The 16661-nt window shown below is 45.1% G+C and overlaps 2 protein-coding genes across 4 annotated transcripts in view; both read left to right on the plus strand.

The window, feature by feature from the left end:
* Nucleotides 1-6315, plus strand: part of ATP6V0A2 (ATPase H+ transporting V0 subunit a2) — a 49428-nt gene extending 43113 nt beyond the window's left edge. For both annotated transcript variants that reach the window (XM_003276235.4, XM_030821623.1), the window contains 3 exons: nucleotides 61-178; nucleotides 2465-2636; nucleotides 3583-6315. In XM_003276235.4, the coding sequence (XP_003276283.2) occupies nucleotides 61-178; nucleotides 2465-2636; nucleotides 3583-3688 (396 nt within the window). In that variant the 3' untranslated portion in view covers nucleotides 3689-6315. The remainder of the gene's footprint in view (nucleotides 1-60; nucleotides 179-2464; nucleotides 2637-3582) is intronic.
* Nucleotides 6316-7990: 1675 nt separating this feature from the next.
* The window catches only part of DNAH10 (dynein axonemal heavy chain 10), a 172208-nt gene continuing 163537 nt past the window's right edge, over nucleotides 7991-16661 (plus strand). Inside the window, exons 1-2 of one of the 2 annotated variants that reach the window (XM_030821624.1) lie at nucleotides 7991-8234; nucleotides 13724-13804. In XM_030821624.1, coding sequence (XP_030677484.1) covers nucleotides 8021-8234; nucleotides 13724-13804 — 295 coding nt within the window. In that variant the 5' untranslated portion in view covers nucleotides 7991-8020. The remainder of the gene's footprint in view (nucleotides 8235-13723; nucleotides 13805-16661) is intronic. The other variant, XM_003276237.3, reaches the window with a different exon arrangement.

A 16661-nucleotide genomic window follows, 5' to 3' on the forward strand; every position in this document is an offset into this window, starting at 1 on the left:
CATGTAGAAGTACACATGTAACATCATGACTCTTAACATATGTTGTATGATCTCTCTCAGTTTAATTTTGGAGAAATACTAATGACCCAAGTAATCCATTCCATCGAGTACTGTCTGGGATGCATCTCCAACACTGCCTCCTACCTGAGGCTCTGGGCGCTCAGCCTGGCTCACGCACGTAAGTTTCTGCTTAGACCTGCAGTTCCCAACGCCCTGTAGTGCCAGCAGACTCCGGGCACTGTGGGATATTTTAACTTTGTAACTAATAGTCATAGCACCATCTTTCAGCTGCCACGTGAACTTACATTATTGACTACTTAATACACAGCTCTCTTGGCTATTTCTTTTGGCTGAGGGGTGCTGTGGGAAAATCACAGAGAGAGTCTCTCGAGGCTGGTCTGGCTTCAGAGGCAGCCCAATTTAAAAAAAAAAAAATCAGTGAGACACAAGGGGCTTTGAGAACTGAGACGGCTAGGGAGCCTCTGGTGTAAGCACTTGCTACTGTACCATTACTGTTTCTGTTAGTAGTTATTTTATTTAGTGCTGCCTTACCAAGTGTGAATATCTGTTTATTTCAAGCAAGTCCTGCCACAGCACTCATGGGTAGCCTTGATCACAGGAGTCCTCCCTTTGCACAGTTCCAATAATGCACACATGTTAGTTTCCACAGTGTAGTTAACACCTGTTCCCCAGCAGCGTGGTTCCCATTTCAGTCACCACAGTACCTAGCTGTGCAGGTAGGTGCAGGTGCATTTACCAACCTACGTGCGGCAGGTGTTGTGATGAAGATGCCGATAACCCACCACTGGTGCTCGGCAATGTTTCAGGATGTTGAAGGTGCAAAGGATGCAGTGTTGCAAGTGGGTTCAAACGTAGAAAAGAATAGGACAGGCCAGGCGCGGTGGCTCACACCTGTAATCCTAGCACTTTGGGAGGCCAAGGCAGGTGGATCACCTGAGGTCAGGAGTTTGAGACCAGCCTGACCAGCATGGCAAAACCCCATCTCTACTAAAAATACAAAAATTAGCTGGGCGTGGTGATGGATGCCTGTAGTCCCAGCTACTTGGGAGGCTGATGCAGGAGAATTGATTGAACTTAGGAGGCGGAGGTTGCAGTGAGCTGAGATCACGTCACTGCATTCCAGCCTGGGTGACAGAGCGAGACTTTGTCTCAAAAAAAAAAAAAAGTTAAAAAAAAAAGCGTAGGACAATTTGGCAAGTATTAGGAAAGATGCTTGCCCTGGATCAGGTCATCCAGCTTGCCAAGTTACACAATAGAAACCAAGCACTGTTCAAACTACCCTAATAAACTTTTTTTAATTAATTAATTAGTTTATATAACAGACAAAAGACTTTAATACTCGGTGCTTCTAACATTTGAAAGATAGATTTACCATTTTTTCATTTCCCTATATTTTTTGTTAAAACGTTAAAAACTCTCTTATTGGCCGGGTGCGGTGGCTCATGCCTGTAATTCCAGCACTTTGGGAGGCCGAGGCGGGCAGATCATGAGGTCCGGAGATTGAGACCATCCTGGCTAACACGGTGAAACCCTGTCTCTACTAAAAATACAAAAAATTAGCCGGGCGTGGTGGCGGGTGCCTGTAGTCCCAGCTACTCGGGAGGCTGAGGCAGGAGAATGGCGTGAACCCGGGAGGCAGAGCTTGCAGCAAGCCGACATCGTGCCACTGCATTCCAGCCTGGGTGACAGAGTGAGACTCTGTCTCAAAAAACAAAAAACAAAAAACAAAACAAAACAAAACAAAAAAACAAAAAAAAACCCTCTTATTGTTGGCCAACAATATAGCCAACAATAAGAGAGTTTTTAATGTTTTAACAAAAATTTTAAAGGCCACAGAACAAACCTTTTTTCCCATGGATTAATAGGGATGCTTCGGATGGTTTTGATTGCAAGGTCTTTTTTTGCAAAGCAAGCACTGCCTGTGCTTGTGGAAACCACCGGACAAGAGGGTGTCTTTTTTTTTTTTTTTTTAGTTAAAAAAAAAAGCTTATGTTTTTATAAGCATAGCCAAAGGTCTGGAATTTTATGGCTGAAGGGGCCCTGTGGGTGTTCATCTCCATTTTGCAGAGGTGGTGACTAAAGCCACTGAGTGTCGGTGCTTTACTCACGGTCATCCAGTTGGTCCCTCAGTGGCAGAACCAGGCCTGGGAGCCAGTTTCTGGCTGCCTGGTCTAGTGCTACTTTGGGAGGTCACAACCCAAACCTAGTCTGGGGCAAGACTTCCCTTTGGGAGATGGCCTCTGATGTTTTTGGAGCACCAGGTCTTCCTTAGTGTTTGAGACCGTCTCAGAGCTGACAGGCTTTCACATGAGAAGCAGTTGTGTCTATTATTTTATGGGATAATAGTTCAGAGCTGTCAGAGGGAAACTCAGTTCAGGTGGCTCACAGAGGGACCCACTGTACATAAGTGAGCATGACCTGTGCAGGCTGCACTCCTTTGCAGAGTTGTCTGATGTCCTGTGGGCCATGCTGATGCGCGTGGGCCTCCGCGTCGACACCACCTATGGCGTCTTGGTACTGCTCCCGGTTATCGCGTTCTTTGCAGTTTTGACCATTTTCATCCTGCTGATCATGGAAGGGCTTTCTGCGTTTCTTCACGCCATACGCCTCCACTGGTGAGTTTGAAACCTAGCCTTGGAACTGTTATTTAAAAAACATACCCACCCCCAACCGCCCTGCCCAACCAAATATACACAGCCCCTGCAAAATCTAATGCTGAATTTAGGCCAGTTCTTCCCTTCCTACCATTGGGACCTGCGTTCATATCCTCTGAGTTAAAATTGTATTTTGGGCCGGGTGCGGTGGCTCATGCTGGTAATCCTGGCACTTTGGGAGGCCAAGGCAGGTGGATCACGTGAGGTCAGGAGTTCAAGACCAGCCTGGACAACACGATGAAACCCTGTCTCTACTAATAATACAAAAATTAGCTGGGTGTGGTGTCGTGCGCCTATAATCCCAGCTTCTTGGGAGACTGAGGCAGGAGAATCACTTAAACCCAGCAGGCAGGGTTGCAGTGAGCTGAGATCACGCCATTGTACTCCAGCCTGGGGGACAAGAGCAAAACTCCGTGTCAAAAAAAAAAAAATGTATTTTGTTTCTGAACTATTATCGCTGACAAGTAAAAGCAAGTTTAAGTTTGCAGAATACTTACGTATGTTTCATACTCCTAATTCACTTTGGGTCTGACAGGTTGCTCTATCTTATTGCCAAATAAATCCTTCTTATGTAATTCCTAATGTTTTGTGGTGTAGGTCGGATTACTGCTCTGAGCCTCCAGTGACTCAAGTGGCAGGAGAGGGTCTCGTTACTTGTGCATGTGCTTTTTTGTGTGTTGGGCAGTGAGAGGCAGCGGATGTGTCAGAGTTTCTGTTCACACTGGGAAAGCCAGCACGGGGTTGTGAGTGGGGGGCGGTGTTTAGCTAAGTAAAGATATTTGTGCCAAGAACATATTTTGGAATGAAGCAATTTCAGCACAGGAGTTTTTTTTTTTAACTTATAAATGTTGTTTTAAGGGATGTGATTTCATAGTCTTCCATTAATATATGGCTTTTTTTTTTTTAGGGTAGAATTTCAGAACAAGTTCTACGTTGGTGCAGGCACCAAATTTGTTCCTTTCTCATTCAGTCTACTTTCATCAAAGTTCAATAACGACGACAGCGTGGCATGATCATATTGCTGTAACCAACAAGCTTTCAGATATGGAGAATGACCATGTTATAGAATTTCACTTATGTCAGATTTATGATAGGAAAAATTCCATCTTCATTACTGCCTTATGACATAGCCAAATAATTCTGTAAGATATACCTCTTCCTCATATGTTAAATATTTTGTAAAGTTTACCAATTTGAGGTGTAAAAATTTCTTTTGGTTTTTTATGATGAGCAAATATAAGTTAATGCCAAACGTTATGTTAAAGTTATTTTTTCAAATACAGGATTGGGGGAGAGAAGCCAATTTTGCATGGCTAATTGAAAATGGTGTTAGATACTTGATTCCTTTAAACTTTATTTAAAAAAAACAACAGAGTTAATCTGTCACCTGAAGTTACCAGATAATATTTTCCAACAGCTGAAGTAGGGATAGTTTTTTAAAAAATTTAATGATGAGTAATGAAAACATTCACATTTATTCTGCTGGATGTAAAAATATGCAATTTTTTTTTTTTTTTTTTTTTTTTGAGATGAAGTCTCGCTCTGTCACACAGGCTGGAGTGCAATGGCACGATCTTGTCTCATTGCAACTTCCGCCTCCTGGGTTCAAGTGATTCTCCTGTCTCAGCCTCCCGAATAACTGGGATTGCAGGCATGCGCCACCATGACCAGCTAATTTTTTTGTATTTTTGTAGAGATGGGGTTTCACCATGTTGGCCAGGCTGGTCTCGAACTTCTGACCTCAAGTGATCCACCCGCCTCGGCCTCCCTAAGTGCTGGGATTACAGGCGTGAGCCACCGTGCCCGGCCAAAATATGCAAACATTTTTTATCCTGTGCTACCTAGAATTACAAGTAGAGGATTGTTTTTACAATTTTGTCTTGTTTTAGTAATTGGGGACAATGGGATAAAATGACATACAACAAATGGTTATCCCACTTGTATATTTTTTTAAGGACTCTTATCCTGTTATCCTTACATAAAACCAGTTACGATAATTGTATGTTTGGAAAGATAAATTGTATACTGAGCCTTAAAACCCAGTGTGACTGTAGAAAATGTAATGTGGACATGATTTGAATTTAGTGACAGCTTGGCTGATGTCACTGAACCAGAAGGGTTTATACTGAGTGAAGGAAAGGTAAAAAGTAGTATTTTGTATATTTTTATAACAAAATATAAATGAAGATATTTTACCATGAAGAGATTGCACTTATCCTTGAGAACAATCTAATGATAATTTTTTTACTTTCAGACTGTTTCTAGCTAAAGTTCTGATAAAAGTATTTAGAGTTAATTTAAACCTTCAAACACTGTTTAGATCAGTTGAAAACTAATTCTTAATAGCCATTATTTTATAATCTTTAGTTTAAATTCATCTGTTTACTTGACATTTAGTTTTTTGTGAACTTGAGTCAGTCCTATTGAACATTTTGATCTGTATTCTTGCAAATTAGGTTAATTTTTCATATTTTAGTTTGATTTTAGATAATTATTTTCAAAAAGAAACCTGACATTTTTTCACCTTCTTGACATTGTGAGTGATACACATTAAAAGCCTATTTGCCCCCATCCTCCTCTATCCTGTTTCGAGGTAGAGAGCTTGGCACTTCTGTTACAAGCTGAGAGTCTGGAGGTGCTGAGTTTAACGTGGCTGTGCAGCTGATTTCAAGGCATGAGGTTGACATAGCCGTGACCTAAAATTAAACCCTTTTGATTACAGTACAGATTCTGTGTGCTACTTGATGAGATGTTACCCAAGGCCAGTTTGGACTTACTGCTTTTTGTCCCTCATATTAAATTATCAAATGATGCCGATGAAATGCTAGAAAATGATTCTGCTCTCAAAGTTATGCTTCCCTAGAAAGGTGTCATGTCGGGCACTTGTGTTGGGTGACTATGACATCCCAGCAGTGCTGGTCAGGTCTCAGAGTTGCTTTCACCTAGAACTGATGCTTCCACAAGGGAACATTTGTGTTACTTTGCTCCAGGGATCTGTCATAAAAACAATAGTAACTACTTCATCCCTAGGAAGCCCAAGACTTCAGGGCACTGTTAGCTGATTGGTAAATAAGGGACACAACATTCGAGGGAATTGTTTACTGCTCCCCACTAGTAATTCCCATGGGGGGCCACTTTTTTAACTCTTTCTAATTAACACCTCTTCTCAGGCTATAGAGTAGAGGATGCAGTCATTTCTCTGTTGAAATCTATGTAGTATTTATGTAGAATGTCATTATATGAAAAGCGAATTCAGAATCCTAACTTCGGGAAAGCGCTCTCTGGAAATGTAGTTTGATAATAGTGTCTTATAGGTGCCAGGGGAATTTGTTTCTCTATAAAGCAATGGGTTCCAGTGTCATGTTACCAGAGTTGTCGCTCAGTTTTGCTTGTTTTTAAGCCTTTTGCTAGAACCTATTATGTATCCAGTTTCTAAAACATACTTCATTCCCTTGATAGCAGAGATCCAGAGCACAGATGGCAAGTTGTGTGGATGATACTGAATATCTGTTTATTTTCCTAAAGATAAATGTCACGACATGACATTTTTCAGTTTTTATTTAGATGTTTATTACCATGTGTTAACAGAATCTTAAAACCCAAGGGATTTCTTCAGTAAACTAGACTTTGATTCAACCTGCTGGGCTGGAGACTGCAATTGCGGTGGTCAGTTAAGGAGTGCAAAGGGTGTTCTGTCTGATAGGATCTGGGTGAGCCCTGCGGACTTTCTAGCAGCAAAAGGACTTGGAACTCCTCTTTCGCTGAATGCTGCTCTGTTTCTGTTTCTGGAATGGATATTTTATAACAACATTCTGGTGTCAGCGTCCCCTCAGCAGTTGTTTATTTAAAAAATTTTTTATTTTATTTTTTTTGAGATGGTGTCTCACTCTGTCACCCAGGCTGAAGTGCAGTGGTGCAATCTCGGCTCACTGCAACCTCTGCCTCCCAGGTTTAAGCAATTCTCCTGCCTTAACCTCCTGAGTAGCTGGGATGACAGGCGCCTGCCACAGTGCCTGGCTAATTTTTGTATTTTTAGTAGAGATGGGGTTTCACCATATTGGCCAGGCTGGTCTCGAACTCCTGACCTCAGGTGACCTACCCACCTCGGCCTCCCAAAGTGCTGGGATTACAGGCGTGAGCCACCGCGCCTGGCCCTCTGCAGTTGTTTAATAAGGCACAGAATACCTGTAGCATAGGTCAGCCTTACGATGTACATGAATTACATATTCAGACGTTTTAGAGCCTGACACATTTTGGAAAAGAAAAACAAAAAACAACTTCTACACCTATTCTGCAGTCTGCATTTAAAACAATAAATTCCTCTGTTAAAAACGTAAAGCCAGGTTTGCTTGCATGCCACAGGGAATATATCCAGGAAGGTTATTATGAAGCTCTCAAATCAAGATGATGGGAATAAGGCAGTTTGGACAAACAGTCTTCCCACAGTCAGGCCATTTTTGCTGATTTGGTTTAGAATTTTCAGAAATACTTAGTACAAGCCACCTGTTCTTTGATGGGAGTATCTAAGAAGGCTAGCTAGGTAGGTTCTTAGGCTTAGCCTGAGTCATCTAGGGGCTCAACTCCTTGTGAGGGGAAATGACAGTGAACAAGTTAGGACTTTGCTCCACAAATGCATTAAAGGACAAATTTGCATCTTCTATCAGTATTGAACTACTTTTGCTAATGACAAATAAATATATCTATATTTTTAAACGTGGGTGTTTCGCTTTATTATGCTCTGGTTTGGCAAGAAAGCCAAAGAACTCTGCTCCTTCTTCCCTGATTTCGTAGGCCACGAGGAACTCGTGCTTTCTCGGCTTATTTCCTCCTCCGCTGTCCTTCTACCCACGTGGCTGAGGGCTGAGGCTGTATCCTTCTGTCTGGCCTCTAATCCTGCCTCTGCCACCGCCGAGGTGCTGTGACCTTCGTCTCGCCACCTCTCTAGCCCCAGCTTTATCTGCAAGGTGGGCCGGCAGCTTCCAGACCGGTCCGCGTGGGGTGAGGTCGCACCCTCGGCTGCAGCGGCCCGAGGGCGGCTCCTGGCGGCGAGGGTCCCGCTCCGCATCCAGGGGCGTGCGCGCTGCCGGGACCAGGGAGCAACCAGCCTACCTCGGCAGCCCAGGGGCCTGGTGCGCGCCTCCGAGATCTCGGGGCCGGGGCGCGGGCTGCGGCGCGCGGGTTCGGGGATCGAGGGGCCGGGCGCGGGGCACTGCCGAGCTTGCAGCCCCCAGCGCCGGCGCCGTCGGCGGGGCAGGCTGTGGCCGTTGCCAGGGCGCCCATTGCTAGGGCCGCCGTTGCCACGGACGCCCGCCCTGCGCCCGGCTCCCTCTGCCCTGCGCGGCGCCATGGACGACCTGCGGGTGCTGTGGATGCGCGACCGCGTGTATGCGGCTTTCGGCATCACCGACCCCCAGCTTTTCGAGGACCTGCTCAACCGCGACGACGGCCAGGGCGAGGACCTCATCTTGCACTTCCTCAACCAGGCGAGCGAGGAGGAGGGCCCCTCGGCGCTCTTCATCTACCGCACGATGGCGCCGGAGGAGGTGGAGGTGGAGATTGGTGAGCCTCGACGCGCCGCTCCCTTCCCCGGGCTTCCCTCCTGCCCGCCCCGGCCTCTTCGGCGGGCGTGGGGGCTGCTAGAGCCTGCCCATCGTGCGGCCCCGGCCTCAGGTGCTGTCCATAAACGCTGCCGCCCGCCACGTGCAGGCCCCGGGCGAACCCAGCAATCACAGCCGTCTCTGCCCTCCTGGGCCCACAGCCCATTTGAAAGTCAGACCTTGATTGAAAAATCACAGCAAATACTGACTTAGCCCGCACCCCGTACCAGGTGCGATTCCAACGCTTGTATCAACTGCTTAACCCTACGAGGCGGGTGTATCCTCATCCCCATTTTACAGATCAGCAAACTGGCACGGAGGGGGTTAAGTAACCTGCCCAAGGCCCACGGGCAGTCAAGATCCACTGTGCAATAATCCGAACGGCTGGGTAGAGCCATGCTCAGGTGTGGCAGGGACCCAGGTCACTGTCACTCTCCTTGACGGTCGCAGGGTCTCACGGATGGTCCGAAGAGCACCCCTTTCTACTTCTGGAGGCTCCTCATATCCTAAGAAGTAAAGTAAGGCTAAGACAAAGTTTCAAAACTACAGTAGACTTTAAATGTTTATGTCGAACAAATTAGCATCGCAAATACAAAAAGACAGTGACCAGGGTCCCAGAACCCTCTGTGGAGGCGGATTCCCAGCCCCACCTACTCTCTGATAGGCCCAGGGACACTGAGAGGGCAGGGAGGGGCCAGCACAGGTGAGAGAAGGAGGCAGGACAACTCTCTTCAGAAACAGCTAGAAGGAGACTGGGACCTCGAAAGCCGCCTCCTCGCAGGAGCAGCAGCCGGAGCACAGCTGCCGGGACCTCCTGCCTGGCTGTCCAGTCTCCTGGGCTACTTTTCCAGCCCCTTAAGGACTTGGGGATCCCTTGCAGGGCGTCTCACTGGGTTCGGGTGGCAGGGCCGGCAAACCTTTGATTTTTTTTTTTAAAGGTACCAGGCACATTCATTTATTTTATTTTTAAACTTTTTTTCTTTTTTTTTTTTTTAAGATAGGGTCTCACTCTGTTACCCAGGCTGGACTGCAGTGGTGCGATCTTGGCTCACTGCAACCTCTGCCTCCAGGGCTCAAGTGATTCTCCCACCTCAGCCTCCTGAGTAGCTGGGACTACAGGTATGTGTCACCATGCCTGGCTAATTTTTATATTTTTGGTAGAGACAGGTTTCACCATGTTGCCCAGGGTGGTCTCAAACTACTGAGGTCAAGTGATCCTCCTGCCTCAGCCTCCCAAAGTGCTGGGATTCCAGGTGTGAGCCACCTGGCACCTGGCCACTTCTTTTTTTTTTTTTTTTTTTTTTGAGACAAGTCTAGCTCTGTCGCCAAGGCTGGAGTGCAGTGGTGCAATCTCGGCTCACTGCAACCTCCACCTCCCTGGTTCAAGCAATTCTCCTGCCTCAGCCTCCCAAGTAGCTGGGACTACAGGCACCCACCACCATGCCCGGCTAATTTTTGTATTTTTAGTAGAGACAGGGTTTCACCATGTTGGCCGGGCTGCTCTTGAACTCCTGACCTAAGGTGATCTGCCCACCTCGGCCTCCCAAAGTGCTGGGATTACAGGTGTAAACCATCACGCTTGGCCACCTTCATTTATTTTAAATATTCATTATTTGCTTGCACATAATAAAACGTCTTCATCATAAAGAAATCCAAAACCATAAATAAACAATAACAAATCCCTCGTGCCATCTGGAGAGAGGACCACGTGATCACGTTTTGGAATTTAACCTTCCAGCCTATTATTTTTTTCTCCCTGGCAGACCTTTGGACCTGGACATTAGATTATAACTGGACGTTGAATGTAGGCACTTTTATTGGCACCAAGTGAAATTGTGGAAGCCAAAAACACACTCGCAGGATTGACCATTTAACATGTACCACCATTGCGGGAACTTGGGTTTCGTAATACATTTAAAAAAAATTACAGCAAGACCCTAAAACAATGGATGTGACTTGGATTTCTTGCAGAAGGCCTCCAAGGGCCTCTGTTAACGGTGGGGTGGCTGTTGTCTGCTGTGTTTACTAGCACGCGTTTAGCCCAAATGTCATCGTGTGTGGAAGCAGAGTTCAGTCTCACCTCAGAGGGTCCCCCTGGTTAATTCCTGGACCCTCCAAAGGGAGCTCAGAACTCCCCTACCCCTGCCCCCTGACTCGTTTCTGGGCTGTCTCTGTCCCTGGTCTTCCCTTCCATTCCCGTCCCTTCTCCACTATCACCTCACGGTGAAAAGCTGATGGATTCCTTGCCGAAGATGCTGTCTCCGGAAACTCTCAAAGCTGCTGATTCTGGAGGTGCCAGATGGCGTCGGATGTTGGGGGTTCTGGCCAGGTGGGGAGAAGAGACCTCATCCCCAGCTCCACACGCTGTCACTCACTCTCTGCTCTTTAAACCTACGAGCTCATATACACCCTTGAACGGTTTCCCTAGATTATTTTTGGGGGACAGATGGTTCTGGTCTGTTCAGAGGACCTGCAGAGAGCCCAGCGTGTCCCTTCTTTCCTTTTTTTTCCTCCTCTTTCTGCCCCTCCCTTGGTCAAGATTTCTCTCTGCTCCTGGTTAAAAATGATAGGAATGGAGACAAAAAGATACTGGGGCAGGTGGTGGTAAGAAAGGCGAGGTGTCCTTCCGGGCAGCAGATACCCCAGATACTGATCCAGTAGGTACATGTGGTCCTTCTGGAAAAAACAAAATGGAATCATACTGTACGTATCATTTAGTAACTTCCTTACATTTAAAGAAATTACACAAATACTGCCAGAACACATGTTCTCTTATGAATTCACAGAATATAGAATTACATATAAAAAGAAAAAGCAACGCTTCTCCATCTCTTAAGCTCCAGTCCTGCTCTTATTCCTAGGGGTAACCATTATTATTAGTTTGGTGTGTTTCTGGTTGGCTCTTTTGTCAAATTATCAGTCAATCAGTCAATCATCTACCAACTGACTGATCTGTCTCCCTACCTTCCTATCTATCTATCTATCTATCTATCTGTCTATCTATCTATACATCTATCTATCTATACCTCTATCTATACATCTATCTTCTATCTATCTATCTATCTATCTATCTATCTATCTATCTATCTATCTATATGTCTATCTCCTGTCTCCCTACCTACCTATACATCTATCTCTCTCTCTCCTGTCTACCTAATTATCTATACATCTATCTCTCTCTATTATCTATGTACCAACTGACCAATCTTTGTGTGTGTCTGTCTACCTATCACTCACCTATCATCTATCCATCTATCAATTATCTACCAATCTATCTACCTACCTACCTATACATCTGTCTATCTCTATACACCTACCTATCTACCTCCCTACCTATACATCTCTATCTATATATCTATGTATGTATGTATGTATATATGTATGTATGTATCTATCTACCTACCTATACATCTATCTATCTATACCTCTATCTATATCCTGTCTACCTACCTATCTATACATCTATCTCTCTCTCCTGTCTACCTACCTAATTACCTATACATCTATCTCTCTCTATTATCTATCTACCAACTGACCAATCTATCTGTGTGTCTGTCTACCTATCATTTACCTATCATCTATCCATCTATCAATTATCTACCAATTTATCTACCTCCCTACCTATACATCTATCTCTACCTATACATCTATCTATCTATCTATCTATCTATCTATCTATCTATCTATCTACCTACCTACCTAACTACCTACCTATACATCCATCTATCTATCTATCTATCTATCTATCTATCTATCTATCTATCTATCTATACCTCTATCTATATCCTGTCTACCTACCTACCTATACATCTATCTCTGTCTCCTGCCTACCTACCTAATTACCTATACATCTATCTCTCTGTGTATTATCTATCTACCAACTGACTAATCTATCTGTATGTCTGTCTACCTATCATTTACCTATCATCTATCCATCTATCAATTATCTACCAATTTATCTACCTACCTACCTACCTATACATCTATCTCTTTCTATCTATGCATCTATCTGTCTGTCTATCTATCTATCTATCTATCTATCTATCTATCTATCTATCTCTTATCTACCTACCTACCTACCTATCTACACGTCTGTTTATCTGTCTGTCTGTCTGTCTGTGTATGTCTGTCTGTCTAGGCATAAGGTCAGGGCTGTTGAGATCAATTAATCAGCCTACCTACCTACGTACCTGCTTGTCATCTATATCTGTCTATCCTTGTTCTATCTACAATCTATATTTCTCTCTATGATGATAATATATGGATATATAGAGTTCCTAAAACTATAAATATCATACTATATATACATATTATTTTGTGACTTCTCCCTCCACAATGTCTTGGTTATTTTTTCATGTCAATACCTACAATTCTACCTAGCTTGATAGATTTTAAATACATAGATGTACCATATTCTACTCATGCATTCTCTAACTAATGGACACTTAGCTTTTCAGAGTATTCATTCTACAAACAATGGAACAATGTCCGTCTATCCTTGCATACTTTGTGTATTTCTGGAGGATAGATTTATAAAAATGAAATGCATCTGTAACAACTATGGTCTTTTACAATTTGAGTGGGTCCTGTTGGTCCACAGCCAGTGGTGGTGGATGAGGCGACTGTTTCCTAACGGCCTCCCTGACATTCGATATTGGCCATTTTTTAGATTTTTGCCAATTCCATAGAAGAAAAGTAGTTGCACTTCCTTACTCCAATTTATGCAAATGTTAATGTAGTTGAGCCTCTTTTTTTCCCTTCAGTTTTTTCTTTTCTTTTTTCTTTTTTTTTGAGACAGAGCCTCACTTTGTCTCCCAGGCTGGAGTGCAGTGGTATGATCTCGGCTCACTGCAACTTCCGCCTCTTGGGCTCAAGTGATTCTCCTGCATCAGCCTCCCGAGTAGCTGGGATTACAGGCGCCTGCCACCACACCCAGCTAATTTTTTTGTATTTTTAATAGAGATGAGGTTTCACCATGTTGACCAGGCTGGTCTCGAGCCCTGATCTCAAGTGATCCACCCACCTCGGCCTCCCAAAGTGCTGGGATTACAGGCATGAGCCACTGTGCCTGGCCTCCTTCAGTTTTTAAATTGTAACATACACATCGCCTGCAATTTACATCTTAACCATTTTGAAATGTACAGTTTAGGGTGTTAAATACATTCATAGTGTTGTGCACCCAGGAGCGTCTTTCTTATGCTTCTTGGTTATTTGTATTTCTTCTGGGCTGGTGGTAACTCTGATCATTTCTGTATCCTTCGTCTCTTGGCAGAATTTGCACAAACCTCCTTGGCTGTCACTGAAAGCTGGCTCCAGTAAGGAATACTGCTGTGCCACTGTAACATAACGAGTCTCCTGTGGGCCACATACCACAGAAAGCAAAGATATCAGGTGTTTCATGCAGTGAACAATTACGTTTTATATTTTCTTCCCATTTATGTGGCCGTAAAGATGAGATACCGGTCCTGTCTGAAGAGGAAGAGGAAGAAGAGACTTATTCTCAAAAAGTGGAGTCCGTGGATAAAGTGCAAGGTGTGGAGTTGGAAGGGATCGTGGGAGGGTGGAACTGAGAAGGCCCCACACAGCGGGAGTAGGGTGCTGGCTGCCATGCCACAATCAGTTTGTACTTTCACGGGGTATGAACCACAAAGAGAAAGTGCTGGGTCATGAATAGACGGATGCAGTAGTTTCCCATGGCTGCCGTCACAAGTGACCACAGACTGGGTTTCTGAAAACAACACAGATGTATTCTCTCACAGCTCTGGAGGCTGGAACTCCAAAATCAAGGTGCTGGCAGGGCTGTGCTCCCTCTGCAGGACCAAGGGGAGGATCCTTCCTGGCCTCCTCACTGCAGTCTGGGAGTCAGGGTGTCCTCGGCCTGCAGCATCATCACTCCAGTCTCTACATCCATCATCACATGGCCCTGTCCCCTCTGTGTCTTTCTGCTCCGTGTGTCCTCTCTCCTTCTTTTTTTTTTTTTTTTTTTGAGACAGGGTCTCGCTCTTGTCACCCAAGCTGGAGTGTAATGGTGTGATCTCAGCTCACTGCAACCTCCGCCTCCCAGGTTCAAGTGATTCTCCTGCCTCAGCCTCCCAAGTAGCTGCGATCTCAGGCGCCCACCACCACACCCAGCTAATTTTTGTATTTTCAGTAGAGACGGGGTTTCACCATGTTGGCCAGGCTGGTCTTGAACTCCGGACCTCAGGTGATCTGCCCTTCTCGGCCTCCCAAAGTGCTGGGATTACAGGCGTGAGCTGCCGTACCCGGCCGTCCTCTCTCCCTCTTATACAGGCACCAGTCACATTGGATTTTGGACCCACTCTAATCCATATCACCTCGTCTTTACTAATTACATCTGCAAAGACCCTGTTTCCAAATGAGGTCACAGCTTTAGGACATGCATTGTGGGGGACACTCTTCAACCGAGTGTAGTATGTAACATACAAACACTCATACAGGCGGTGTCTCAGCCAGCTCAGCAAACACAGGCTTTGTACTTTGTTCTGTAGAGTGGGTTTCCCACTGCACAAACTGCAGGTGCCATTTTCTTGGCAGAATCTTCAAGGCACAGTGCTTTTCATGTATTTATTTGTTTTTGAGACAGGACCTCACTGTTGCCCAGGCTGGACTGGTGCTGCCATAGCTCACTTCAGCCTCTAACTTCTAGGCTCAAGCAATCCTCCTGCCTCAGCCTCCTGAGTAGCTGGGACTACAGGCACACGCCACCACATCCAGCTAATTTTTGTATTTTTAGTAGAGATGGTGGTTCACCATGTTGGCCAGGCTGGTCTCAAACTCCTGACCTCAGGTGATCCACCCACCTCGGCCTCCCAAAGTGTTGGGATTACAGGTGTGAGCCACCACGCCCGGCATAAAGTGGGTTTTGATAAGGCAGATGGTAGTTCTGGATGCCACAGCAATGTCTGCTGAGGTCTCCTAGGAAGGCACTCTCGGCTTCTGAGCCCAGTACATCCATGAAGAGGACAGGCTTGGGTGGGAAGAGCTGTTTGGGTGGGAAGACCTGTTTAGGTGGGAAGGTCGGGGAAGTCCTTTCTCACAAAGTAAATTAACGTTATTATATATTTTCTTCTTTTCTTTTTATAGTGGTAAAATGGATGTCACTTTTACCATTTTTACCATTTCTAGGTGACATTAAGTATGTTCATAAGTGTATTTTCCTTTTTAAAGATGGGGCCTTGCTCTGTGGCCCAGGCTGGAGTGCTGTGATGCGATCATAGTGCCCTGTAGCCTTGAACTCTTGGGCTCAAGCGATCCTCCTGCCTCAGCCTTCTAAGTAGCTGGGACTACAGATGTGTGCCACCATGCCTGGCTAAGTTTTTTTTTAACTTAAATTTAATTTTTTGGGCTGTTGTGGTGGCTCACGCCTATAATCCCAGGACTTACGGAGGCCGAGGCAGGAGGATCACTTGAGGTCAGGAGTTCGAGACTAGCCCAGCCAACATGATGAAACCCATCTCTACTAAAAACACAAAAATTAGGCAGGTAGCCAGGCATGGTGGCACATACCTGTAATCCCAGCTACTCGGGAGGCTGAGGCAGGAGAATTGCTTGAACTTGGGAGGCGGAGGTTGCAGTGAGCCAAGATTGTGCCACTGCACTCCAGCCTGGGTGACACAGTGAGATCTGTCTCAAAAAAAATTTTTTTTAAAATTTTTTTTGTAGAGATGAGGTTTCACTACATTGCCCAGGCTGGTTTCAAACTCCCGGCCTCAAATGATCTTCCACCCTGTAGCTGGGACTATAGGCATGCACCATCACTCCTGGATAACATTTTGATTTTTTGTAGAGGTTGGAGACTACTCTAATGCTGTTAGAGAATTAGCAATGGACTACAGGCTGTTAATGGCATGGCACCTGCTCATAAGTGTGTTTTTTTTTTTTACTGTAGTCTATTGCTAGTTGTCTAATAATGTTGGTACTGCTGTCTATAGACTATTCCCCTACCAACCACGGTGCGCCCTTACCCGTGCTGTCATTTAGTCCTCCAGAATCTGGCTGGTAGATGTTACTGTCCCATTTTATGGATGAGAAAACTAATAGCAGAGAGGATTCAGACCCCTGACAATGAGTCGATGCCAAAGCCACAGTGACTTTGCACAGTGCCTTTCAAAGTAAGAGCTGAGGGAAAGCCCCCAGGGAAAGCTCCTTTCTCTAATCATTGGGCTTGTTGGATGTTCTGAGGGCTCAGAATTGGTGTCTGCTGAGGTTTCTGAATCTGTATCAATCAGAGTGGACTTGAGACAGATGCGTCATTTCGTTTAGACTGGTTTTCTTCTCGTCCCTCACAAGTTTTGCATCTCATAGTGAAAAAGGAGTAATGCTAACATGCTAGCTGTAATTTTTTTTTTTTTTTTTTTGAGATGGAGTC

The sequence above is a fragment of the Nomascus leucogenys genome, chromosome 10 (genome assembly GCF_006542625.1).
Source record: "Nomascus leucogenys isolate Asia chromosome 10, Asia_NLE_v1, whole genome shotgun sequence".
Taxonomy (NCBI): Eukaryota; Metazoa; Chordata; class Mammalia; order Primates; family Hylobatidae; genus Nomascus; species Nomascus leucogenys.